The sequence below is a fragment of the Pelodiscus sinensis genome, chromosome 14 (assembly GCF_049634645.1).
Source record: "Pelodiscus sinensis isolate JC-2024 chromosome 14, ASM4963464v1, whole genome shotgun sequence".
Taxonomy (NCBI): domain Eukaryota; kingdom Metazoa; phylum Chordata; order Testudines; family Trionychidae; genus Pelodiscus; species Pelodiscus sinensis.
The window spans coordinates 35595251-35621133 of record NC_134724.1 but is presented as its reverse complement, the minus strand read 5'-3'; the positions used below and the strand labels follow the sequence as shown (position 1 = coordinate 35621133).

General features: G+C 60.3%; 1 protein-coding gene across 1 annotated transcript in view; it reads right to left on the bottom strand.

The window, feature by feature from the left end:
• SEMA7A (semaphorin 7A (JohnMiltonHagen blood group)) overlaps positions 1-25883 on the bottom strand; it is a 42887-nt gene that overhangs the window by 8784 nt on the left and 8220 nt on the right. The window contains exons 2-10 of the mRNA XM_075897449.1: positions 12250-12380; positions 11611-11652; positions 10499-10594; positions 9757-9835; positions 8633-8743; positions 6692-6831; positions 6124-6305; positions 5363-5471; positions 4101-4296 (exon numbers count right to left, since the gene is read on the bottom strand). Coding sequence (XP_075753564.1) covers positions 4101-4296; positions 5363-5471; positions 6124-6305; positions 6692-6831; positions 8633-8743; positions 9757-9835; positions 10499-10594; positions 11611-11652; positions 12250-12380 — 1086 coding nt within the window. The remainder of the gene's footprint in view (positions 1-4100; positions 4297-5362; positions 5472-6123; positions 6306-6691; positions 6832-8632; positions 8744-9756; positions 9836-10498; positions 10595-11610; positions 11653-12249; positions 12381-25883) is intronic.

Below are 25883 nucleotides of genomic sequence, written 5' to 3'. Positions count from 1 at the left end.
AATGGCTGTTAGCCAGGATGGGTAGGAATGGTGTCCCTCGCCTCTGTTTGTCTGGAAATGGGTGACAGGAGAGGGATCAGGTGAGGATTCCCTGTTCTGTTCATTCCCTCTGTAGCACCCGGCATTGGCCACTGTGGGCAGACAGGACCCTAGGCTGGATGGACCATTGGTCTGACCCAGTCTGGCCGTTCTTATGTTCTTATTTCAGCTTTGCTTTCTAAAAAAATAATCCCGTGACTCCAGGATCTGGGGCTTTAAAGAAACCCCCGGGCATCGCGAGACTGGCAAGAGTGGCTGGGGAGAGGGTCCAAGAGAGGCCGCGATGCTGGAGGTGGCTTAATCCTGAATGCAGGAGGATACAGAGATATCTACCTAATTGAGGCCCTTGTGCGGTCCCTGATACCACGGTATTTGAACACCTCGCAGTCTCTCCTCCTGGCACCCCTCTGGCTGGTGGACAGGCGGGGAGCCAAGGCCCAGAGAGACTAAGGCCCCGATTTCACAGGGAGCGAGGGGCTATGCTTCCTACCCCGCCGGGCGCTGATCTACGCGTACGACAGTTTGCAGCAAGCTGCTCTAGCGGGGAGCTGGGAGGACTCGGGGGTCAGACACAGGGCGCTGGGTTTGGCTAGATCAAAAGGACTGGTCTGCGGTGAGCAAGGAGCCAGCCATGTCTGCCACCAGGGCGGGGATCAGGGCACACGTGGTGAAACAAAACACCAGCCCACAACAACAAAACCAATCCTTGGAGAGTTCCCAAGCCGCTCAAATGGCAGGCCAACATGAGGAAATGAGGGAGAAGGGGAGAGCGTTGGCTGGCGGGGTCTAGAGAAATCCTGCAGGAAATCTGGGGATACGAGGATTCGTAGCAATGGCGTCTGTTCCAGGCTTGGAGACAGGGCCGGACGGAGGCATGGGTGAGCCGGGCAGCTGCCCAGGGCGCCAACCGATGGGGGGTGCCTGATGGCAGCTGTACGGGGCGTGCTGGCCCCGCAGCGCCAGACAACAGAGCCCTTCCCCCCACGGCTGCGGGGCCCTGCACGGCCCTGTGCTTGCGCCGGCAGCGCTGCCCAGGCCGGACTGGGCAGCGCATGCACCGTGCGCCCCGGGGGCCAGCCCATGCACCCTGGGGGGGTGGGCCCGCACTCCACAGGCGGGCCTGCGCATGCACCCTGGGATGGCACCACACGCCCAAGCCCAAGGTGCTAAAAGGGCTCAGGCCGGCCCTGCTTGGAGAGCTCCGTTGTGTGTGTCCGGAGACTTTCCTCGATCCCTTGCTACGAGGAGGAATCTGGAGGGGAAAGGGGCCCCGAGTTAACTGAGCCGTGTGGGGGGCCCATCTCCGCGAGGGGACCGAACGCTGGAATCTCAAAAGCGTTTGCTAACCAAGCCCCCCCCCCCCCCCCCCCCCCGGATCAGTCTGTGTCAAACGAAAAGTTTCGTGGCGGGGCCAGCAAAGGGGGCAGCCTTTGCTTGAAGCCTTTTTTCGCTTTCGCTCGGCGTGAACTTCTACAGCCCGGCTCTGGGAATGAGCCGCCGGCAGCCCAAGCGTCAAACTGAAACCACTGTGGGTTCAGTTCTTGCTCCCGAGATGCGTCAAGGCAGGTGACTCATCACGGCGGAGCCCGTCGGGTGCACAGTTTCCGTTTGGAAGCAGCGCCCTTTTTTGGACAAATGAAAGGTTCCTCGGAAAATTCCCAGGCAGGCTTGTGGAAGGAGGCTCTGCTGTGGGCAGCGGTGTGATGGGGAGACAGGGGTACCCCGTCTTCCCCCTTCGTCCTTCCCTCGACCCCCGCTTGTCCCGGGAACTGCCCCCTAAGCCAGGCTCTGCCTCCTAGGAGTCATCCTCTGCTAAGGGCAGCAGTAATGGCAGCAGCTAGAGGGCAGGAGCCCAGAAGTGGCTCCGTGGGGAGCAGGCCGGCATGTGGGGGCAGGGTGGGGAGCAGGGAACTCGCCACCCACCGCAAGGGGACGGGGCCCGTCAGGTGTTTCTGGAAGTGGCTAGACTAGTGACTAGCAAACTGGGCGGGGGAGGAAATGGAGAAGAACGCACGCCCATGTGCACCCCCGAGGAGCATTCGGAGCTGCTGCGCAGCCCCCGGTGGGGAGACCCCTCGGCTAAGGGCCTTGGAAGTGAGCTCGCTCGGACCCTCCGGATCCTGCACTCAGCTCCGCACCCAGACGTTGGTCTCTGTGGCCGATCGCTGGGCCCTGGGGGGGTCGCCAGGCCCTTCGGCACCGGTGCGCAAGCCTCCACGGAAGGGTTTTGGTGCCTCTGCTTCCAGCCCCTGGAAAAGGCTCGGGGCATGTGCTGAGTTTGGTTCTGCCCAGCGCCAGTGATCACAGGGGCCGGGGTGGGAGGGTGTTTGGGTCTGGGGCTTTGCATGGGGCAAAAGTTCTTATGTCACCTAAGCCAGCCGCCCCCTTCCCTGCAACTCTCTTTTAAACATCCAGAACTGACATGGCAAGCCCAGCGGCGCCAGAGCTCTGGACAGCCAGGCCCAGCGGCGCCGGAACTCTGGACAGCCAGGCCCAGTGGCGCCGGAGCTCAGGACAGCCAGGCCCAGCGGCGCCGGAGCTCTGGACAGCCAGGCCCAGCAGCGCCGGAGCTCAGGACAGCCAGGCCCAGCGGCGCCGGAACTCTGGACAGCCAGGCCCAGCGGCGCCGGAGCTCAGGACAGCCAGGCCCAGCGGCGCCGGAGCTCTGGACAGCCAGGCCCAGCGGCGCCGGAACTCTGGACAGCCAGGCCCAGCAGCGCCGGAGCTCAGGACAGCCAGGCCCAGCGGCGCCGGAGCTCAGGACAGCCAGGCCCAGCGGCGCCGGAGCTCTGGACAGCCAGGCCCAGCGGCGCCGGAGCTCTGGACAGCCAGGCCCAGCGGCGCCGGAGCTCTGGACAGCCAGGCCCAGCGGCGCCGGAGCTCTGGACAGCCAGGCCCAGCGGCGCTGGAGCTCTGGACAGCCAGGCCCAGCGGCGCCGGAGCTCTGGACAGCCAGGCCCAGCGGCGCCGGAGCTCAGGACAGCCAGGCCCAGCGGCACCGGAGCTCAGGACAGCCAGGCCCAGCGGCGCCGGAGCTCTGGACAGCCAGGCCCAGCGGCGCCGGAGCTCAGGACAGCCAGGCCCAGCGGCGCCGGAGCTCAGGACAGCCAGGCCCAGCGGCGCCGGAGCTCTGGACAGCCAGGCCCAGCGGCGCCGGAGCTCTGGACAGCCAGGCCCAGCGGCGCCGGAGCTCAGGACAGCCAGGCCCAGCGGCACCGGAGCTCAGGACAGCCAGGCCCAGCGGCGCCGGAGCTCTGGACAGCCAGGCCCAGCGGCGCCGGAGCTCAGGACAGCCAGGCCCAGCGGCGCCGGAGCTCAGGACAGCCAGGCCCAGCGGCGCCGGAGCTCTGGACAGCCAGGCCCAGCAGCGCCGGAGCTCTGGACAGCCAGGCCCAGCGGTTCTGGGGCTCAGCCCCCACACAGGTCTGAGCTGCCATTTCACAAATCTCCACCATGACCAAGCTATGTCCCAGCTACCCCCCAAGCGCCAGAGCAATGGGTCTGAAATGCCCTGCACAGCTCTGAAACGTCACACACCACCCAGCACTAAGCACGGAGGGGTCCCTGCTGCAGGGGCCAGACCCTTAGCTGCCATAAAATGAGTCTAGGTCCCCAGTGAGGGAAGGAGCCAAGGGGCCCATTTCAACAAGTACAACCCAGGGCACTGCTCTGAGTCAGGACGGACTAGAAAACAAGGTGCCCCCAGTGCCTAGGGCTGTCTGTAGCACTGTGCTGCCATGACCTGACAAGAGGGAGGGGTGTATATGTGTGGACACCCAGACTACTTCCAGCTAGGATGGAACTGAAACGGTTCCGCTGTGTGCCATATGCCCTATACTGCTAACAGCTCGTGGAGATTCTCTTCCAATGCTGTGGGAGCAAAGGGCTATATGTTCTACCTCCGCAGTCACTGGGACTTTCCCAGCGGCCATAGGGTGCAGCACAGGGACAAATGCAGAGCCCCTCGGTGGCCAGGGATCTGTTTCAATGCTCTGCAAGGGGCCGCTCTGCCCGGTAAATGGCCCGCGCGGGTACAAAGCGGCAAAACACACGGTCGGTACCTGTCACCAAATAGAGGACGTTGTAGGTGTTTCCGTCGCGCGCCTCGATGCGGTGCACCCCGATTTTCTGGTAGCGATTCTTGTTGTGGAAGAGGGGGCTATGGTGCGGGGCGACGGGCCGCACCCTTCCCTCCACCTCCGGGTAGCTGTCAGCTATTTTGAAGGTCTCGGCAGGGGTGTGATTTTGCGGAAGACACTGAGCCAAGAGAAAAAAATCCAGCCATCAGGCCCACCCAGCTCCATGGGATGTGCTGGGCTGGAGGCAGAAAGACATGGGCGGGCTCTCGCCCCGGCTAATTCCCCAGAGGAGCTCAGGGGCGAGGACGCTGGCCCACGGGTGTGCCCGGGCACCAGTGCTCCGCTGGAGCAGCAGACGAGCCCCTGGGGAGCATGTCCCCAGCTCAGTGTGGCAGAAAGCTGCCACTGCTGCCCTGTGATTGCCCCTCTCTTACCGCACAGTGGTTGTGCGCTTCCCCAGCCCTGGCGTGTATCCAGCCCCAATACACAAGGAACCAGAGACTGCTACAGCTGGGCAGGAGGTGGCTGCTTTGCCGTTGACGGCCCCCTCCCCCTCCAGCCCCGCATCGGTAGCACCGCTGGCTCGCTAAAGCCCGGTAAGGCCTTGTCTTCAGAAAACGGGTAAAGCCATTGGCCCAGATCCTCAAAAGGAGATGGGAGTCGGAGGAATTTACACCCCTGAAGTTCTGGGCCGTAGAAACTCTTCTCCCTCTCTCCCCAGTCCCGTGCCCTGTGCCCCTGCGGTGCCCACCGCCTAACAGCACTGACATCACAGGATCAGCCCCCCAAAAGTTCCCTTGTCTCTGGCCCAGCCCATCTGAGGAGCTAAGAGCCCTCTTACATACATTCAGGACCAAAATGTGCCACCTACCTACACAAGAGCTCACAGGGTAAGCACACTGGGGTAGGGACTATCTTGGCAGAAGTGCCCTAACAGTGGTTGGGGGGGGGGGGGGAGACAGATGTCCTAGCCCCTCCCCCCAAGCTGTCAACCCGCCAATTCTCCCACAAGGTCCCGCCTCCTGCTCACACCTCTCTGCCCCTCCTCCTGTCACTCACCATGACAGGAGGGCATGGCTGGTACAGCACCTGACTTCCTGGGGACAGCAGTAACCACTAGCCCCCGTTTTCCAGGGGGAGACCCAGGCCCGGGCCCACGGCCGCTGTGCGGGTTCGTGGAAGAGTTCGGGGCAGACAGCCGGCCGCTTGGTGCTCGGAGGGTCAGACGGCCAGCAGCCACTCACCTGTCCTGGACGGATGTGGGGCATGTTCGCCGTGTAGCCTTTGAGTTTCGATGTCCGGAACACGGCGTCAATGTCGCCGAAGGAGTAGATACAAACGGCAGAGAACCCCCTGCCCGGGACGGAACAAACAACGGGTCAGGGTCCAGGCGCCACTCGGCCGCTGCTCAGACTCTTAGCTGCTGTGTGAGGACGGGGGGTGTCACTTAACCGCCGCTAGGGCCATTTCTAACTGTCCCCCACCCACGGCTCGGCTAACGGGACCGGCGGGAGGAGGCCGCAGGTCCAAGCCACGTGATAATGTAGGAACAGGTAGCAGGGTGGGGACGTATGAGCCAGGACACCAGCCTGACTTCGAAGTGGCAGCCGCCATCCTAAACCTGAAACGGTGACTCGGGCAAAACTCCCCCTGCATTAACAGCCCGGTCGCCAGGGCTGTGCTTAGTGGCGACGCTGAGGCCCCCTAAGATTGTCTGTCTTTGGGTATGTCTACACTACATGGCTCCGTCGACAGAGCTATGTAGATGAGCTCAGTAGACATAGGAAAATGAAGCGGCAATTTAAATAATCGCCGCTTCATTTACATCAAAATGGCCGCCGCACTGTGCCGATCAGCTGTGTGTCGGCTCAGCGCAGTAGTCTGGCGGTTGACATCAAAAGCCTTTGTCGACTGCCCTGTTATGCCTCGTGGGATGAGCTGGCCCGTCCTTTTCACGCCCGTCCCCAGCGCTGGGGCGGTGGCCCACGTGGGCCACGATCCTCACCAGGAGTTGGAGAAGAGCCCGTACGCTCTGGTTTCCTTCCAGCTCTTCTCTGACGGGACAATGAAGACGTCCTGCAGCCAGTCAAAGTTGCCCTTGGTGGCTGGGTCGATGCAGACCAGCATGGCCTTCAGGAAGGTGGTCCACTTGGAAGCCGAGAGGGAGCCCTGGCCCCCTTTATCTCCCTGGAAGACACAGAAGCACCTCAGAGCCCATCCCAGAGAAGGGGAATGAAGGAAGGGGCCTCTGGCACGTTCCCAACCCCTTAAACGGCTCCCCATTATCTATCCATGTACTTGCATGGCCCACCTCTCCACAGCATCTGAGCACTCCCCCTCTTTAATGCAGTGCATCCCACGGGTAGGGCACAGCTGTTATCCCCATTGTGCAGAGGGGGAACAAAGCAACTAAGGGATTTGCCAAAGGTCACCCAGGAAGTCTGTGGCAGAGCCACGTCCTAGTCGTAGGTCTGCACCCTGGACCACCGGACCCTCCTTCCTCTCAGCTTGTTCCCTTCCAGCACCACCGCTCTCTACCGCCCCCTGCCTGTCCCACCCTGCCCGCTCTGTACCTTGCACAGCTGGGCCACGCGGGAGACATTCGCTGGAGCCTCGAGACTCTTGTCTGGGTTATCTTCGCGAAAGAAATAGTAGATCTTTTCATTGTAGCTCTCATCCTGCTTGATGACAGTGGCTTTCACAAACTGCGGGTCTGGAAGGCAGGAGGAAGAGCTGTGAGAAAAGGCCTGACAAGCCCTAACCCAAGGACGTGTGGGACAGCCATCGCCAGGGAGCCGAAACCAGCCGGGTCCTCTAGTGATCAGTCACAGAGGCAGACCACCCCAACACACTTTCATGGGTGACTCTCCCCCTCCCAGCTCCAACACCCTGGTTGTAGGCTCTGGATCTTGCCTTGTGCAGCTTCCTTGACATGCCCAGGCGCCCGGTCAGTCTAGAGCCTCAGCTGATTGGGGAACCCCTTCCCTGGAGAGGAGCATGTGCGTTGGGGAGCTGCTGCGGCAGGGAAGGGAGGCCTAGCGGGAGAGCGGGTGTTGCGGTTGTTTGTGTGTAGCAGGGGAAGCCTGTCAGGCAGGGAATGATGCGAGAGCCCTATTAAAGTGGCTGGCTCCATGACGTCAGCTGCAGGGACTACCGGGTCGGGATGGCGCTTGGAGGCTCATTACTTCACGTCCCCGGGGCGTGGAACAGCCTGACGCCGTGATGCGCCGGGAGCGCCTGCTTTGTGGCCTGCTCCTGGCTCCAAGTTGGCACTTGACTTGCTCCACGTTTTGGCCCGCAGCGGTGAGGGGGAGAAAATCCAGTTGCCCCCAAACTGGGTTTGCTCCGGGTCTTGCTCAGAGGAGTCAGGGCTGAAGGGTTCTTCCCTTTGCCAGTCCACCAGCCGGGGTGGAGAAGTGGGGAGTGGGGAGGCAGATGTGTTCCAGGTTTGGATTCGGTACCCGGCCCGGGCTGGAAGGGTAGGAGGCGGAGCAACCTTTGGGCTCCTCCAGGTTCCCATGTGTGGCCAGCTGGGAAACGGACGCTCTCTGCTCCGTTTGCCACCCACAGACAGTGACTGCAGCTGGCGGGCCTGTTCCACAGCGGCGTTTCCTTCCAGCTGGGAGCACCAGCTCCTTCCTGCTGCCTCGCCCCACCTCCCAGCCTCACGCTGGGGGCACCGCCCCTCTGCAGCCACTGCTCGAGGCCCTTGATTGGCCATTGGTCCCCTCCCCACAGGGCTAGCTCCAGGGCAAGGCCAGTTAGCTGAGGCAGAGGTCTTGGGAGCTGCTGTTTCCCTGTCCCCTAGTGATAGCAGGGGCCCAAGGCCCGGGGAAGGGGAAGGGGCTTCTCGCTCCAGAGAACAGGAGGAAGTTGGTTATTGATCGGTGCTGCAAAGGGCAGGCCGGGCCCTGCTTTGATTTCCTCTGCGCTCGCGTCTGGCCCAGTTCCACCCCTAGCGCAAGGACAAGTCTCCAAGCCGCCCTGTGCAACCCGGGAGCGGCAGGGAGGACCAGAGCAGGGGGCCGGGAGGCTCTAAGGGCTGGAGGGGAGGGGGCGCAGTGCACTCTGGGAGGCCCCACCCCTTCCACTCAAGGCCCCGCCCCTTTCGCCAGAGACCTGCCTTTTCCGCCAGAGGCCCCGGTTCTTCTGCCCGAAGCCCCGCCCTTCTGCTTGAGACCCCGCCCCTTCCACTCAAGGCCCCGCCCTTCCACCAGAGGCACCGCCCCTTTCGCCAGAGACCCGCCCTTTCCGCCAGAGGCCCCGGTTCTTCTGCCCGAAGCCCCACCCTTCTGCTTGAGACCCCACCCCTTCCACTCAAGACCTCACTTCTTCTGCCTGAAGCCCCGCCCTTCCGCTTGAGGCCCCACCCCTTGCGCCTGAAGGGACCGCCCCCCACCTTTCCCAGGGTGGCTGTCGGCTCCCCTGGCTGCTGGAGGCACGTTTGCATCCCATGGTTTCGGCACTGCCGGGATTCGGCCGGGAGCCCAGGCCAGGGGCTCTGCCATACTCACTCTGCATGACTGTGTCGCTGGTGTAGAGCCCCTTCGGCCCTCGGACCTGGCGGAAGCGGGGGATCTTCCCGTTGTGCAGGTGCAAGTTGATGGTGGAGTAGATGTCGGGGCCTGCAAGAGGGGACAGGCTTTCAGCTTTGCCTGGGGACGGCTTTTCTCCAGGGACCCGGCCCGGTCCCGAGGAGTTGGGTCAGTGACCCTGGAGGCAGAGGGTCCTCAGGAGCCACGGGTGGGGGGGGGGGCATGGGCCGGGCATGGTAGTGCCAGCTCGGCCCTGCTCTAGCAAAAAGCTCCTTCGCCGAGGCCCCCTCATGCTAGGGCCCTGCCGGCAGTGGGGACCAGACGCAACCCCTCAGCTAAGGACGGAGACAATTCAGCATGGGAGCAGCTCTGGTTCCCCAGGGACAGACCAGACGGGGAGGGCTTCCAGGGAGAACGGCAGAAGGCTCAGTGCTGAGGGGCAATTGAGGGGAGGAGAGAAAGCCAAGGGCCCCAGAGGAGGCCGACTGAAACCTGGAGCCTGAAAGCCAAGCTCAAGGCCTGAGCCTCTGTCCATCTGCCCGGGTGAGGAGGGTGGGCTGGCCCCCTGCCAAAGGGCGAGGGAACCCACCAGCCGCTCTTCTCTGGGCAAGTGGATGAGGCGTGGGCATTGCCAGTCCAGCAGCTTGGGCACTGGGCGGACGTGACAGGGGAGGGGCTGTGGTGTCACTGCCCATCACCATGGACTCTGGCCGGCCCTTCCAGGGCGGTCCCAGGCTGCCTTCTCACACGGCTCTGGGGACAGGCTCAAGCTCCCTCTCCCACTAGGCTTCCTCAGCTGCTCTGGCGCTAGAATTCCTGGGGCTGACCCTACCCAGGGACATCAGCCTGCTCTGGTCGGGGGGCAGTGCCCCCTCCAGGCTCCCTTCACCACGAGTGTCCCCCCAGCTCGGAGAGCTGTCCAGCCCAGTGACGGCGCAGCGTGGAGAGGGCGCCGTTCCCCGCCAAGGAGCCCGAGCGCAGACACAAGGCAGACACAGCTGGCGTCAATCGGCACAGCTCCGCCGGCGCCAGCGTCCCGCTGGCTGGGGCCTGGCCCCGCAGCACTATGGGCCGAAGGGGAGACACAAACATGTGGGACTTACTGTCGACGAGGACCAGGGAGTTCTGGTTAGGGGCAAACGGGGCCAGCCCGCGGGCAGGGCTGGATTCGTTCCAGTCGAGCTGCGGAGGAAAGAGGGAACCGTTACGCGTCGGAGTCGGTGAGAGAGGTTCGGGCTCGTTGTATTCTCCCAGCAAGCAACATCTGCCCGGAGACCCCTCTGGGGCAAGGGCACATTACCTGCCCCCCAGCACGTGGGCCCGGCGGGTGCTCTGGCTGCGGAGTGCCCCATGTGGAGCTAGGACTGCTGGTGCACCAGGAAGCTCCGGGAAGGTGTTTCCTGTCAGTTAAGGCTGCAGGCGGGGAATCGGGGCAAACGGTCCAGGAACTTGAACATCAAAGCGAACGTGGCGGGAGGGTGTTTACAGACAAGTGTGTTGACCAGGCTGGTGTTTCCTGCCCTTCCCCTTTGCTGTTCCAGCCCGGGGGGCGTTGCTGGGCGCTGCCACGGACCAGACTTCCCAGGTAGGAGCAGAGGGACTATAAAGCGCAGCGTCTGCAGTATACTCCCCCCTCCACCCGGGAAGGGAGCGCGATCCCCGTCCACATTTGACAGGCGGGGCAAACGGAGGTACAGCCAGGCCGAGCGATTTGCTCTGCTCCTAGTGCAGGGGAATGGGCACAGAACCCCGGGCTGGTGGAGAAGGCATTGGACTTGATCGAGGGTCTGGACCCTGCACACCTGCAGGCCGAGTGGGGGAGTGGCACCGAACCCCCGGGCTTACCCCGTTCCAGCAGGTGGGACTGCAGGCGTTGGTCCCACATACCAACAGCTTGTCCTCGAACTTGCCGATGAACGTCAGGTAGTTCTTCTTCTCCTCCTGGAAAAGCAAAACCACCCATGAGCGACGGCCGGTGCTCTGGTGAATCCCAGCAGCTCCGGGTCCAAGCGGAGGGGCCCTGAGAGCACCACCAGACTGGAAGAGATCCTAGGATCCTCCTGGAGATGAAATCCAGGAAGATCCATTGAGATTGTTCTAGACCAGCAGTTCCCAAACTTTTTGGCATCACGTCCCCTTTTTGATTTGTGCGAAACCCTCATGTCGCCCCACGTCTTCTTTACCATCAGCCACCCCCCCCTTTCACAAAAAAAACAATTCATAATTTTTTACGCTGATAAAAAAATTTTTTGGTTATGAAAATTTCTCAGCTTCGTGCCCCCCTTGGAATTTCTTCACGCCCCCCCAAGGTTTGGTAACTGATATTCTAGACCAACCTCTTGGCATAGCACAAGCCAGAGAATTTCACCTGAGAAGAATCAAGCCCCCTCTCCTCTAAGCTCCGTCAGGGGCTCTCAGACATGCCCCTGGCACAGAACCAACTTAATCTCCTAATTACACGTTCCCCGTATTCATCCAGTTTGCTGACTCCAGTTCTCCACCAGATCCGCCACCCTCAATTCTTCTGCTCCACGTTCCCCGGCGTACGCCCTCTCCGGCTATGTCTACCCACCAGCGTTACTCTGAACTAACATAGACGCGTCGATACACAAGTGGCTATTTGAACACAATGGCGAAATAATGTCGAGCTGGAGGACTTCTTACTCCGATTCCCGTAACCCTCCTTGTACGAGGGGTAAGGGGAGTCGGGGGAAGAGCGCTCTATCTGGAAATAACTGTTATGTAGACAGCGCAATTGGCAGCACTCAAGTTGTGTAGCTTACTCTGAGGTTAGCCCTGCTGTGTAGCGGTGCCCTAAGTGCCCATCCACGTTCTTTTTCCATGGCACCCTCCAGCGGAATGAAAAAGAAGCGCTAACAGAGCAGAGGTGAGCTAGGTGGGAAACACCCGATATTTCTCAAAGAACTAAATCCACCTGGCAAGATCTCCAGACTTACTGGTTTTTGGCAGGCATCCGAATTCTTTGCAGGAAAGAGCTTCTGGAGAAAAGGAATACGCGTAGGTTAGTTCCGGCCTCTCTAAATAGCTGTGACAAAGCTCTGCGAGCCCACATGCCACCCACGGGCTGAGCCGGCCAGGAAGATGGGGGCTGTAAGTCTGGTCGGCTCCAATAATCAGCACTTTCCATATGGTTCCCATGTGGAAGTGCCTGTCGGAGGACTTGGGAGGCTGGGCCAGTTCAGGGGCATGTTTGGGAACTCGGGGTGGGTACATGGAGGTGGAAGTAGGGAGGCAGGTGGGCACAGGGCATGGCAGAAGGAACCAGGGCTCTAGTAGTCGGGTCAGTTCAGAGCCTAAAGCTCATTGGCCTCTGTTATCTGTGATGTCACCTTTGTGACATCAGCATCACTAATGCGGTGGCCCAGCTGGTTGGCTCCCTGGACACAGCTGGGTAGGGGTGGGGGGGGATTGAGATACCTGCCATCTCTTCGCTGCTTCACCCCTGACTTGGTGGAGAAGGCGGGCAAGTCGCTCGCCTGTCCTGTGCCTCTGTTCCCCCTTGGCGCAATGGGGAGAATGACGTCCCGGTGGGGTGGAGGGGGCCTAAGGCATGAAGCTCCAAGGGGTCTCCTTACCGTGTTGCGACTGGCTCTCTCAAAGTCGAAGGAGTAGAGCGTTCCCTCCGCTCCCACCAAGAGCAAGGAGGGCTTCTGGAGGTAGAGAGTTGTCAGACTCTCGTTCTTGTCCAGATGAAAGCGCTTCTCCCCTAGGAGACACAGCAAAGAGACTCAGCAGGCCATGAATCCAGCTGAGCCGTTGGGAGATTTGCACCCGCTCCCCACCAGGAACAAGGCGTGTGCACATGGATCAGCTGTTTGCCCTCTTGCCAGGAGTACAGAGAGAGAGGACAGATCAGACACACCAGCTCAGTGCTGCCACCTCTGGTGAACGGGCCAGCTAGTCACATGCTCGATTCAGGAGGCACCAATGCCCACGGCACGCCCCCCTGCACCACATGGCACTGCGGGGTGCAGTTACTTCTCGCCCGGCGCCTTCTGCCCACCCGCACCAGGCTGGAGAGCTCTCGCCAGCTCGCTCCTAGCTAGTGACACTGCAGACGCTGACACGCTTTGGAAGGGCGTGTGTGCCAGTGGTTAGAGCAGCCTCGCACGACTGTCCTGGGCATTTCCCATTTCCTGGCCTGAAAACGCCTCCTCCCAGGGCGCCACCAAGAAAATGACAAGACAAGTAACAGCTCATGGCCCGTGAGAAGAACAATAAATCACCTTCCCCAGGACAAGGAGAGCCAGGCCAGGTGGGGGCATCTGGACCACAGGGCTCCTGGCTTCTAGTCCCACCTCTCTCTGCCCTACCCTGAATGTACCAGAGCCCAGAAGGGCACGAATGCAGCCATGAGCTAAGGGCCTGTGTGTGGTATAGACACTGTCCCGTGGAGCAATTCATGTGTGTGTGGGGAGGATTCAGGTCAGATCACCCCCAACAGCTCAGCTGATCTTACCTCAGCTTTCCCCCCTGGGAGCTAGAGATGCAGACACACCTCCCCTTCTGTCTACCCAGGGCGGGCAGTGCCCGTCTCCCGACACTGATCACACAGGCCTGGCTCAGTCTGGCCTGCCCAAGGGTGGATTGGAGTTGGCCCCTGCAGCCGGATGCACAGGCCAAACCAATCCCCGGATCCAGCTGATCCACAATCCGGAACCAAATGAAATCGAGTCCCTCTGCCTCCCACCCCAACAGCCGCCCTCTCTCCCACCCCCCGCCAGCTGAGGCCTCCCGCTTCTGGCTTGGCCCTAAACAAGGAGATCAGGCCGGTGTCTCGGCCTTGGAAACAGTGAGGATCCGGGCCAGCCCTGGCGCCTGGTGCAAGGGAGGGGTGGGGAATGCAGCTGAAGGATCAGAGCGGCTGGGTTACTGCTGGTCTGCCCGGGCATGGCTAATTGCTAAGTGCAGTGCGCCTCCGAGTCATTTGAAGGACTGCAACGCCGCAGCCATCCCAGGCAGAGCCTCGAATCTGCCTGCCAGAGCTGCGGAACAGCCTCCTCCCCGTCCGTGGCTCAAAATCAGACCTCAGAGGGCCAGGGAAACAGGTCGCCCACGTCTCACAAACCTGGGAACTAGGTCACCCCGCTTTGCGGAGGCACGTACACCAGCAGCCCGAGCGGCGAGAGGACTTTCCCCACAGCGAGTCAGTGGCAGAGGCAGGAACGGCCCCTGCTCTTCTGACGTGCAGGCCCCCGTGCTCTAACCACTAGCCCACACTGTCCTGTGGTGCAGCGTTCACATGGCTCTTCCCCTAGTAGGTCAGAGGTTGCGTGGGCTGGGGCAGGCTGTGACCCTTCTGAGCTCTAAGCGCAGTCGGTGGCCACCCGCAGGCCATCCAGCAGGGGGGAGCAGAGATCCCGCCGCAGCTGACGCCACCTCTGAAATCAGACCGTTGTTCTGTGACCTGAGGGGAGCCACTCCTGCACCCCGTGCCTCAGTTCCTCCTTCTGTAAAATGGGGACAAGAAAACTGACCAGCAGAGGGGAGGTGCTATGGGGAATGGTGTTTACCAAGTGCAGTGAACTTATCACGCCCGGTCCCGGCTATTTATTCTTTGCTGACGCACCACAGCGCCAAGAGTCATTAGTGTAACTGTGGCGGAGATCCCTTCCCCGGGGAGTGCGCAGTGTGACGGCGCTGGTTACAGGACGGGGAATCCTCATTGCCACGTCGCCATGTGATGATCACCCGCTCCGGGATTCGTTAGGCTCTGCTCCGGAGCCCCACCGGGCCAGGCGCCCGGTTCCTTCCTCTCCCCAGGGCAGGGCCCTCTCCTGTCACAGCCGGCTTCGTGCGTCCTCCCTTCTCTCCCTGCTGGCGCCCAGCCACCTTGTGGAAGGCCGTAGGGCCCCTGGCCTGCCCCCAGCAGCGGTATTCCCAGCCAGCACACAAAGGGTTAACAGTGGCTGCACCACACAACTTGTGGCCCTGTGTTGCTACAGGCTTCCTTGGCTGGCCAGCTTCCCACTCCGGCTTGCGGGCGAGCCGATCTGCCCGCGCTCAGCAATTCTCCTTCCTCTATTGCAGAATAGCGGCCCCTTTCCGCTGCGCACTTCCTCTGAGCAGTGCCATGCCCCGAGCAGCTGACAGGAGCAGTTTTCCTCCCCTCGGGGCAGACGCCGTCTCTAGGAAGAGCCAAGCACCCTGCCGTTACTGCGTCCAAACTATCCAGGGATCCATCGTCGTATCCGCGGTCCCTTTCCCGGGACCTCTGGCTGCCCAGCTCTACGCTGGCGCACAGGTGGCGGGGGAGGGGGAGCGCCTGCAGGCCATGAGAGCCCAGCGGAAAACGGCCACAGGGCGAGGGAATCAGTCACTGACACACGCTTCGGGACGACAGTGTCGAGGCGCAGGGCGGGGCATAAGGCAGGCTGCACACGCCCGCCGCTGCCTGCCAGCTGCCTGCCGCCGCTGCACAGGCTGCATCTGCCCCACATGGCTGCTGTGCTCCCCACGCAGAAAGCACCTGGAGCGTGACGGCAGCCGTGCTCTTCTCGGGGCTTCCTCCTCGCCAGCAGCAGCACCTGGGGACCCTGCAGTAGCAGCTTACGCTAGCGGGGTCTAGCTGGGATCCGGTGTTGTGAGCTTCCTCCCAGCAGTGCCCAGCTGGGACCCGGTGTTGTGAGCTTCCTCCCAGCGGTGCCCAGCTGGGGCTCAGTGTTATGAACTTCCTCCCAACGGTGCCCAGCTGGGACCCGGTGTTGTGAGCTTCATCCCAGCGGTGCCCAGTGTTGTGAGCTTCCTCCCAGTAGTGCCTGCTCAAGGACACTCGGGCCTCGAGCAGCGTGGGCACCTCCCTGGTAATCATATTAGTGCCGGCCTGGGCTCCAGCATTGGCCTCCCACTCAGCCCCGGCACCGCCCTCTGCGGCCGCCCTGCTGCATGCCATGCTTCGCGCTCGCTGCCTGCTTGCGGACAGGGCTCTGTCCAGACCTCCTCCGGGACCTGCCCTTTGCAGTCCCACCCGGTGCCCGGCCCGACCCCTGTCTTGTGTCCTGGTGGCTAGCAGGCTGCCCAGCAGCCGAGTCATTCCTGGGCCGGGCCCTTTCCTGCAGCTCCGATAGCTCGGGCATGTGCGGAGGGCTAGGCCCACACTCGCTGCTAAGGCAGGGCTGGCCCCCAGTAAAACGGCCTCCTCCTCACCTCACAGGTGGAGGGACCTGCCCCCAGGCGGTCCCCCAGGGCCAGGACGAGAACCCAGGAGTGCTGGGCAAAGACGGGTCGATTTCTTACAGCGTGGTGCCCATGAGAGCAGCCTCAACCGGCTCTAGCCAGGCAATAGCCATGGAGGGTTTTCCATCCCCATTCCCCCGGCCATGTCAAATCCACCCCCCTTCTTGCAGGGCCGACCCAGCCCAATGCCTGGATCCATTAAAAGGATCCAACTCATCTCATGCTGCCAGCAGTCTGCGTGCGCTCCCGTGGGGGGCAGGAACCTTCTCCCTCTTATGCCACATTCGCCTTCACCCCCCGCGTAACAGCTGACCTCGGGAGCTGCGAGCTGCCTGCTGACCTCAGCTTGGCTTTTTGCAGTGTGGGTGTTTCGGGTGCCTGATTTAGCTGAGCTCAGCCACGCACCAGGGACGTGCTCGGACAGCCAGACTACACAGAAGCCAGCAACTTGTTTCCCTTTCAGCAGCCACAGGGAAAACAAGCATTTTGCTGGCGCCAGAGCTGCCCTTGGTTTTCTTGTTGTTCGAGGGCGGCGTGGACGGCAGAACTCAAAATAACTGGGCCAGAGGCACTTGACTTGCAGCTTTGTTACATAAAAACATAAGAACGGCCGTACTGGGTCAGACCAAAGGTCCATCTAGCCCAGTATCCTGTCTACCGACAGCGGCCAACACCAGGTGCCCCAGAGAGGGTGGACCGAAGACAATGATCAAGCGATTTGTCTCCTGCCGTCCCTCTCCAGCCTCTGACAAACAGAGGCCAAGGACACCATTTTATCCCCTGGCTAATAGCCTTTTATGGACCTAACCTCCATGAAATTATCTAGCTTCTCTTTAAACTCTATTATAGTCCTAGCCTTCACAGCCTCCTCTGGCAAGGAGTTCCACAGGTTGACTACACGCTGTGTGAAGAAGAACTTCCTTTTATTAGTTTTAAACCTGCTACCCATTAACTTCATTTGGTGTCCTCTAGTTCTTCTATTATGGGAACTAATAAATAACTTTTCTTTATCCGTCCTCTCCACACCACTCATGATTCTATATACCTCTATCATATCCCCCCTCAGTCTCCTCTTTTCTAAACTGAAAAGTCCCAGTCGCTTTAATCTCTCCTGATATGGGACCCGTTCCAAACCCCTAATCATTTTAGTTGCCCTTTTCTGAACCCTTTCCAAGGCCAAAATATCTTTTTGAGGTGAGGAGACCACATCTGTACACAGTATTCAAGATGTGGACGTACCATAGTTTTATACAGGGGCAGTAAGATATTCTGGGTCTTATTTTCTATCCCTTTCTTAATAATTCTGAGTTGTTGGAACTCAGCTGCTAAGCAGAGCTGAACCAGGCAGGGGCTTCGACGGGAGACGTTGGTACTAACCCTGCTGCACCCGGGCGTGTTGGAAGTGTTACTCTGGGTGGCTTCGGGCATTGACTTTGGTGCAAATTAGCAGCCTCTGTCCATTTAAGGCTTTGGGCATTTGCCGTGCTGTGCCTCAGTTTGCCCCTCTGCACAACAGGGCGCATAGTTCTGTCCTGACCTCACAGGGGCATACCTACAGTAAAGATTGGGAGGTGATCAGAGGCCAACACACACTAGATGTAAAGCCTAAGGCTTGCCCTCTTGGGGGCAGAAAGGGGGGGCTACTCTGATATCCTGGTGACTTGATAAGCTGCATTCTCCCTTCCATTTGGGCGGGGAGGAGGCTTAATTTTTTGCAGGGGGAGCCTGCTTACTGAATTTTGGTACATGGTCATGGTCCGGCTCCATCCCCTGGAAGGGGCGGAGGCTGGGGCTGAAGGGGCGGGGCTGGGGACTAGCCTTCCCCCAGAATTGTCCAGGGCTGGAGGCTCTGAATTAAAAACACAGGGTTCCCGGCTCCGCCACTACTGTGTTGCCTGGCAGCCGCAGGTTGCTGGGGCTATTTAAAAGGCTCGCAGCTCAGGCCGTGACCGGGAGCCGGGAGCCATTTCAACAGGATCCTGCTGCCTGAGCCACCACCAGGAAATTGGATGGTACAGGCAGCCGGATATAAATAGAAGCAGCTAGATGCTCAAAGCGTTGGCTAGCTCAAAGTGTTAGGTGGGCCAGATCCGGCCCCTGGGCCACATCCAGCTCCTGGGCCGCATCTTGCCCAGCCCTGCTGTGAGCGTTTCCTGGCCTGCCGTGGCTACCGTGCTCCACCCCCCAGAGGTGGCTGCATTTCAGAGCTATGCAGTTTGTAAAGCATCCTGGGATCCTGCTGCATGAGAGGTGCTGGGTTGTTCTCTGAGGCCCCCCCATCCAGCCGCCTTCCAAATTCCCGTCAACTTGCTCTGAGCTATTGCATGCCAAGTCAGCTGGGCCACACGTGAGCCCCGGCCAGCAGAAAATCAACGGAGCGATTGTCCTTTCAGATGCTGACCCGAGCGGGGGAGAGAAAGGAGCTTTGTGCTGTGTCGGTAAAGAGGCCGAATGAATTGCTGGTGGGTACCATGACCCGAGCACAACAGCCAAATAGGGAACAGAGGGGGAAAACAATCAGTCGGCTGGGAGTAATAGAGAAGCCGATAAGGAAAAAAGAAGTTGCGTTCTAGGAAAACGCCTCCAGTAATTAACTAACTAGAAGCGGCCCATTCACAGAGCAAATGCTGCTTCTCCAAATGCCTACGAGGAATTGCCACCATGGTCAATTGCACAGCAAGAGGCCCAAGAAGCAGGCCGAGCGGCTCCCATCGACTGGCTAAGCCCAAGGGTGCCGCAGCTGACTCGCAGTCTCAGCCAGCTGCCCTTCCACTGATCGCCTGGTCGGGATCAGCCCTCGCTCTGCGGTTTCCTGGGGCAGGGAGGCTGTCCTGCAGACATGGCTCAAAGCAGCTCACCCAGACCCAGGCGGGAGGGGGGGGGGGGGGCGGCTCAGATCCCTGCACACCTGGACTTGCTGCTGTATCCACCCAATTGTGCGCTAAGTCCCCATCAGACACACCCGGGCACCCCAGCAGTGTAAACCCGATCTTCCCGTGGAGCAGGCCTGGAAGGATCCACCCTCCCCAGCTGGGACTGGAACAGGCAGAGATCTGGTGGGGGGGGGGGCGAATTCTCCTAACACAGGCACTGGCTCTCACAAGGCGGGGGCAGAGGGGATGGGAGGGGCCAGGCTGGGGAGGCGCTGCTGTAACTTAGGCCTTTCCTGATGTGAAGCACAGCAGGAGCCGCATGGGCCCCTGGAACGGACCAGCAGAGGGAGGGGGCAGGACAGATTCAAGCCACCACGGCCCCATGCTGCTAGGCCAGACCTGTGTGCGCAGGACCCCAGGGGCAGTGTATCGTCCCCTCCCCCCATATCCTGGTAGCCCAGGGCAGCGGGAAGGGTTAACATCTCTCATAGACCCCCCCCCCACTCCCGCAAGAGACCCGCAACCTACGGACGGCCTTAAATCGACGTCTAGAGATGGCTAGGGGCAGACTTGACCCCTCGCCAGAGCTTAATCCCGCAAGTGACCCCCCTCGGAGTCTCTGCCAGCCAGCTGCGGGGGAATTCCTTCCCGACCCCACCGTGGCAGCTGGCTCAATTCTCATCGGATGACGTAGCACCCGGGCCGGGTTGAGCAAACCGGTTGGTGTGGTCACCGGCTTCTTCACTTCAGAAAGCACCCAAGGCTTGCCTGTGTCTGGGCCTCCCCGATCCCGTCCCTCCTCGGGGGAAGGCCACTGCGTGTCTGCCTCTTGCTTCACTTCTCAGCAACGCCGCCTCTAGGCCCTTCTCACAGGGCCCCTGCTCCCTGCAGGACTTGGGTGAGGCTCCATCTCTCCGGTCAGGGAGTCCTCTTGAGCCGAAGAGCCAAACGCTCGCTGGGCTGGCCACGGGGGACCTGTCACAGCCCGGCCCGGGGCTAGGGTTGCCAGGTGTCCGGTTTTCTACCGGCCAATCTGGTATTTGCACCCTCTGTCCGGTAGAAAAATTCAGAAAATACCGGACATGTGCAATGTGCAATGTCCAGTATTTTCGGAATTTCCCGGCTGGGCGCCGGACGGAAGCCTGGCGGGGGAGCGACTGGGAGGCAGCGCTGTGATTGGCACTGGGAGCCCTGTGGTCGCGTGCAAAAGCCAGGCAGGGCAGGCTGGGGGCAGGGGGCCAGGACTAGCCTGGCTTCTACTAGCAACTAGAAGGAGTGCCTGCCGGGGGCGCAGCCTGTTGGACTCCAGCTGCGGCCAGTGGCTGCACCCCCCCTCCAACTCTGCTTCCCGGCCCCCCTTCCTCCCGGCCAGCCCTGCAGTCCCCGACCCCACCCCTGCCAGCTCCGTCCCCTTCCTCCGGGCCAGCCCCGCCCCCCTCCCGGCCAGTCCCTTACCCCCCCGCCCACGATCAAGTGTGTCCAGTTTTTTTTTTGGGGGGGGGTCTACCTGGTAACCCTAGCTACACCTCCCTGCATACCCTTGTTGAGACAGTCAGCACCCCTTCCCCCGGGGGTGCTGCACAGCCACGTGGCCAAGCAGTGGCCTGGAGAAGGCACCGTGGCCGTTGTAGGTTTGTTTTCCTTGTGCCTTGCAATGAAGGCCGTGAAAGGACTGGGGCGGAGTGGCATTCATAGAGTTCCTGGCCCCTCACCCGCCTGAGTGGCTCAGGATCTGTTGCCGAGGGAACACAAGCAAGGAAGGGCCCTCTAGATAGGCACATCCTCTGGTTCGCTGCTAAACGACCTCAGAATTATCCCCATTTCACAGACGGGGTAGCTGAGAAACTGAGGCCCAGCACATCCCAGTGCCCTAGCTGCTAGGCTGCACCGTCTTCCCTTCCACGGGAGCCAGGAGTCTCTCTGGGCACACTATAACATCCCTGCCCAGGCTACAAAAGAAGTGGGATTCTCCACACCCCATGCGGAGAAGCTGCAGGGCTGGTGTGCTCCCAGAACAGACGGAGATTGTGGCCTGCCCAGGGGCGAGGCTGGCATGTCAAGGTCACTGTTTATCTGGACCTCTTGGCTTTGCACTGTGTTTACTCTGGCTCAGGACAGCACTGGAACAGCGCCTGCCTCTACGCTGGGCTGAGCTCCCGGCAGAATGATAAACTGGCCACACCCAGCCAGACACAGCATGTGGTGGGCACAGAGAAGATAAGAGTAATGGCCAAGAAGCACATGTCATACCCCAGCTCTGCTCGGCTGGAGGCCGGGAAGAGGGGGAAGAGCCCAGCCGGAGAGGAGAACCAGCTGCTCTGATGCATCCCATGCAAAAGCCCCAAGGATTATTAGTCAGTAGTGCCCCAAGGTGCAGCGCAATCACAGGCCTTGATCCTGCCCTCGAGGGCCTGTGGGAAACCCCACGGCAATCAATGAGTTCTGCCGGGCGGGGCCTGCGTGGATCCGACTGCAGGATCAGGGCCCTAGCGGGAGACAGGGCACCCGCCCTCCCCTGCTTAGCAGCTAAGACGGCCAAGAGGTTACATAGGGAGAGGAAGACACTTGAGTGTTAATTTCCGAGAGGGAGGGATCACAACAGGGAATCCTCACGTGATCCGTCTGTCATCCATTTCCAAACCAAGGCTAGGGACACCATTCCTACTCCTCCTGGCTAGTAGCCATTGATGCACCTAATCTCCATTGCTGCATTGAGACTGGCAAGATTTTGTGGAAATACTTTTAACGGAAAAGATTTTCTGTTAAAAATATTTCCGCAAAAGAGCGTCTAGATTGGCACGGATGCTTTTGTGCAAAAGCATCCGTGCCCAGTATAGACGCGCTTTTGCGCAAGAAAGCTCCGATGGCCATTTTAGCCATTGGGCTTTCTTGAGCAAAAAATTGGGCTTTCTTGAGCCCGCATAGGACCCTTTGCCCACCTCTGCCCTAATGATACCCCTTATTGTGCCATGCTACATGATCCCTCCTGACCCCAGCTGGGAGATCCACTTAGAAGCATGAGCATCCCTAGTCCTGGTAGCACTGGATCTCCCATGCTCAAGGGATGCACGGCGACTCCGGTGGAGCGCAGTGAGAGTTTCGCCAAGGCATCAGCCGCTCGGCCCCTTTGACGCCCAGGCCACATGCACTGTGTTTTGAATTCATCCATATTTCTATTCCAGTAGCTCCCAGCGGAGATCAGGGCCCGGTTTTCCGACCTAGAGAATCGATTGTCGATTTCACGTGCAGCCGTAGATGCTTGCGGATGCTCAGGGGAAGAGGAGACCAGTGGCTTGGGGTTACGTAAAACACTTCTGATCTTCTAGAAGAGGCACCAGGATCTTCAGCATCCATCTAGACAGCCACCCTAGGCAGGGAGATAGGACTTGGCTGCAGCACGTGGCAGCCTTACCGTGGTGTGACCCACCTAGCCTCACGGGTGCATTGGGGCTCTGGACCCCACAGCAAGTGTCCCACCTAAGCCTCAATCCCTTTTTGCCCTGCTCACTCGCAAGCACGTTTATTGCATCCTGTAGCCCCTGGTTTGATTCCTTCCTGCTTGCAGCAAGAGAGACCGAGGCGGGAAGGAAGGAAGCACTTCGGGACAAATCGGAGGCACTCCTGACAAGCTAGGGCGGAAGATGCCGGCGATCACATCCGGCAGCCATGCAGCCAGCTGGTGATTCCGTGTCTCCCAACACAACAAGGCCGAGACGGGTCAGAGCCCTGCCCTGCATGGCTAAGCCCCCGCCCAGGGAATGAGGCCCGAGGTACCAGGTACATCCTGGAGTCAGCATCGTTGGGAGCCTATTGACGATCTAGAAACAGAGCGGAGCCGCAGGGAGGGCTGTGCCCTCTGGACCCGACCGACTGGCAGCGCTCAGTACCGCTGAGATACGGGCAGGGGAAGCAGCCTCATCCAGCCAGCCCCGGTCTGGTTCTTTGCCAGCACAGCACAGCTGCTGCCCCACTCCTTGAACTCGAAGAGGAAACGCCCAAGCCCGAGCCCGAGCCCGTTTTAGACATCCTCAAATTTTGGAAGCTCAAATAAGGAAGCGCGGCCACTCGGCGGGGGCCTGGCGATGACTCACGGAGCATCAAAGCAGGTTCTTTTCCGACGTTGGTTCCCTATTCCCCCCCCACGCAGCACATCCGAGAGAGTGGGACAATATACAGACGCACAATTACGGGGCTCCTCCGGCCGCAGGGACTCCTGCCCAATTCCCATATCGCCGCTCGGTCACGATCTGCCTCGTTTTCTCGGGATTTTTTATGACGATTTTAAAAATCATTCCCAGGGGGGTTACTTTTAAAAATCCCCCAGGCCTAGATGAGCTGTCCAAGCTGGAAAGCCCGCCACCAATTCGCCCTCCACCTCTCCGGTTCCTGCAAGCTCTAGAGCCTTCTTTCCCTGGGATGCTTATCCAGAAGCATGGAGCCGTGGGGTGAAGTCCTGGGTCACCCTAGTTTTGCCACTGAAGAGGGTGGAGCTCTCCCCTTCCACAGCATCTCATTTGGAAAATCTGTTCCTCGTTGCGTGCACTCTTTTTGACTCCTATCTATCTGCCAGAGTCAAGCACTTCCTGATCTTGAATGTCTTTATTGGCACAAACACTCCGGGTGGCCAGGCACGGCTATTATCCCCACGGTACAGAGGGGGAAACTGAGTCACGGAGTGGCTTAGTGACTCACTGAAGGCCACACGCAGAGGCAGGGTGTTGAACCCAGGCAAGTGCTCGAACCACTGCACAGCCCCCCTCTCCTGAGCACCTCTCTGCTTGTCTTATCTCCAATTTAATTCCATCAAGGCTGAGCTTGCAAAAATATCAATGGGGTCGGAACGCTGATCTCCCAGCGCTCTTATCAATATCGCTTAAAGGTTTCCAGAGGACACCTGCCGTGAGACGCTCTCAAAGCCACGAGTAAAATGTTTGTCACCCTTCATTTGCAGAGGGGGAAACTGAGGCACAGAGCGTTGATGGCAACTTGTCCAAGAGCCAGCCGGGATTCAGCGGCAGAACTGAGGACAGATCCCAGCTGGCCTAAACGTGGGTACGTGCTCTGAGCATGAGCTCATTCCGACTCCGCCGCAGCACAGCATATGGGGGATACCGATCAGCAGAGCCCAGACACAGAACGAACATGGATCCAGGCCGTTCTGGGTGTGGCTGCTGCCTTTGAGGCCAGACCGGTGTTTCTCATTTGTTGCGGTGGGGGGAATTAGCAGCGAGGGGAGCAGGCAAGAGTTCACAGACAGACACACACAGGTTGCAATTGCCCCTTACGGTCTCCATGGCTCGGATTCTTTGCAGCTGCCCCATCAATTATCAAGAGGGCCTGGCTGGAATCCGGAAATCCTGCCCTGGCATCCGCCTTTATCCTCCCTGTCCGGGCCTGGGAGGATAAATATAATCAGAGTGGGGACCAAGGGTGGGAATATCTATTTCTGCCAGTGGCTGCTTGCAGTTTTGAAAGCTCGCCAGGCAGGCGAGGTGTGGGAAGGGCTGGGCCCCACCTTCAGAGAGTCCCTTCCCCCTCTTTACCAATGCAGGACCAGGTCTGTACCTAGGGGCAGTCCACGTTGGCTGCCCAGCTGCTGCCTGAGTGGGTGGGGATGGAGCCCACTGCCTTGTGCTCCACAGGCTGATGCCCTGTCCCACAGTTCACCGAAGATCCCACCCCACCTCCCTTCTTCTGCCTTCCCAATGCAGGAGCCAGGTCCATCTCTATGGAAGCCCCTGTTGGCTATTCTGCTGCTGCTCCCAGAGTGGGTTGTCCTTGAAGCCCTCACCTTGCACTCCCCAGCCCCTAGTCCACTCAAGAACCATCCCCCCCGGCTGCCCATTGGCCGGAGGGAGTCAGGGAAACTCCTGCCCCACAAACAGCCCCGCCTGAGCCACGCGTAATGCCACAGCGTGGTCACGGGAGGCTCCCACGGCCGCGCGTCTCAGGAGTGTGCTGCAGGGGTGGGCACGAGGGGGGAACCCTCGCTAGCAGGGCTGCTCAGCGCTGCCCAGAGGCGTGGGGGACCCCGGCAGAGGCAGGGGGTCCAGCCCAGCCCTTCCACGACAGGGCCTCTCCGTGGCACCTGCGGCTTAGCGAGGACCGACCAGCCATTTGAGCTGAGGAAAGAGGATGAGGCCATGTCGAGGAGGATCCAGTGGGCGGCCACAGGACGGGCGAGAGGGCTCGCAAGCCTGGCCGAGGCGGGGCGGAGTAGAAAGCCAGTGAAGGCGGGGGAAAGAGACTGAGGGAGGAGGCAATACCAGGCCTCTGACTGGGTAGGGCCTGTTGTAAATTGGACAATGCCCCATTGTCCTCCGTGACTACTCAAGGTAGGGCAGCGGGGTGAATCTACAGCCTAACATCTGTGCTAACTCTGAGGGGAGCTAAGCGCTGGACCAGGCTGCCCGGGGCGCACCGTTGGCGACGTTTAAGAACAGCTTGGCAGGCCTGGTTTGGGTTTACTCGGCCCTGCCTCTCTATCATGCTAGATTCGCACAGCACCCCCCCACCATCACCAAAGCACCCAAAGCACATCACCGGCTAGGGCTGAAAAGTTTAGAGCTGCCCAAACCCCAGAGGGGCCAGTGAGATTTAGCGAGCCGGCCTGTGTGCCTCACCGCCCTGAAATGCGGCCACTTCTGGGGAGGAGGGCAGAAGCCAGCATGCCACCAAGACCGACAGGGAGGGAATCCTGGGTCTAAACAGACGAGCCAGGCACAAGGGAGATGAAAGGGGACATGGTGGGGGGAGTTTCTCATTAGCGTGCAGTGTTTTACTGGCTGGTCCACCCCATCATCCCTGCTCCCCCAAAAAGGGCTGGAGGAGGGGAATTGGACCTGTGCAGACCAGACCGGGCCTCTTGGAAGGTCTCACACCAGACCCCCACCCCCAATAAACCTGAAGAACCAAGATGACCGTGGCCTCCCACACCTGTGAAGAGCTAGTGTGAAGGAGACTCATTCTCGTCCTGGACCACTGGTCTCTGAGCCCCTCTGCAGCGTGGCCAGGGCGGGGAGGCGAAGTGCAGCGCCAGGGAGGGGGAGATGTGTCAGGCACATTACAAAGTGGTTGAATGACAGGGGAGCAAGTGAGGAGGGGCTCTGTGGCAGTGGGGAACAGCTGGCAGCAAGCCCAGCCGGAAGAGAGGGAATGGG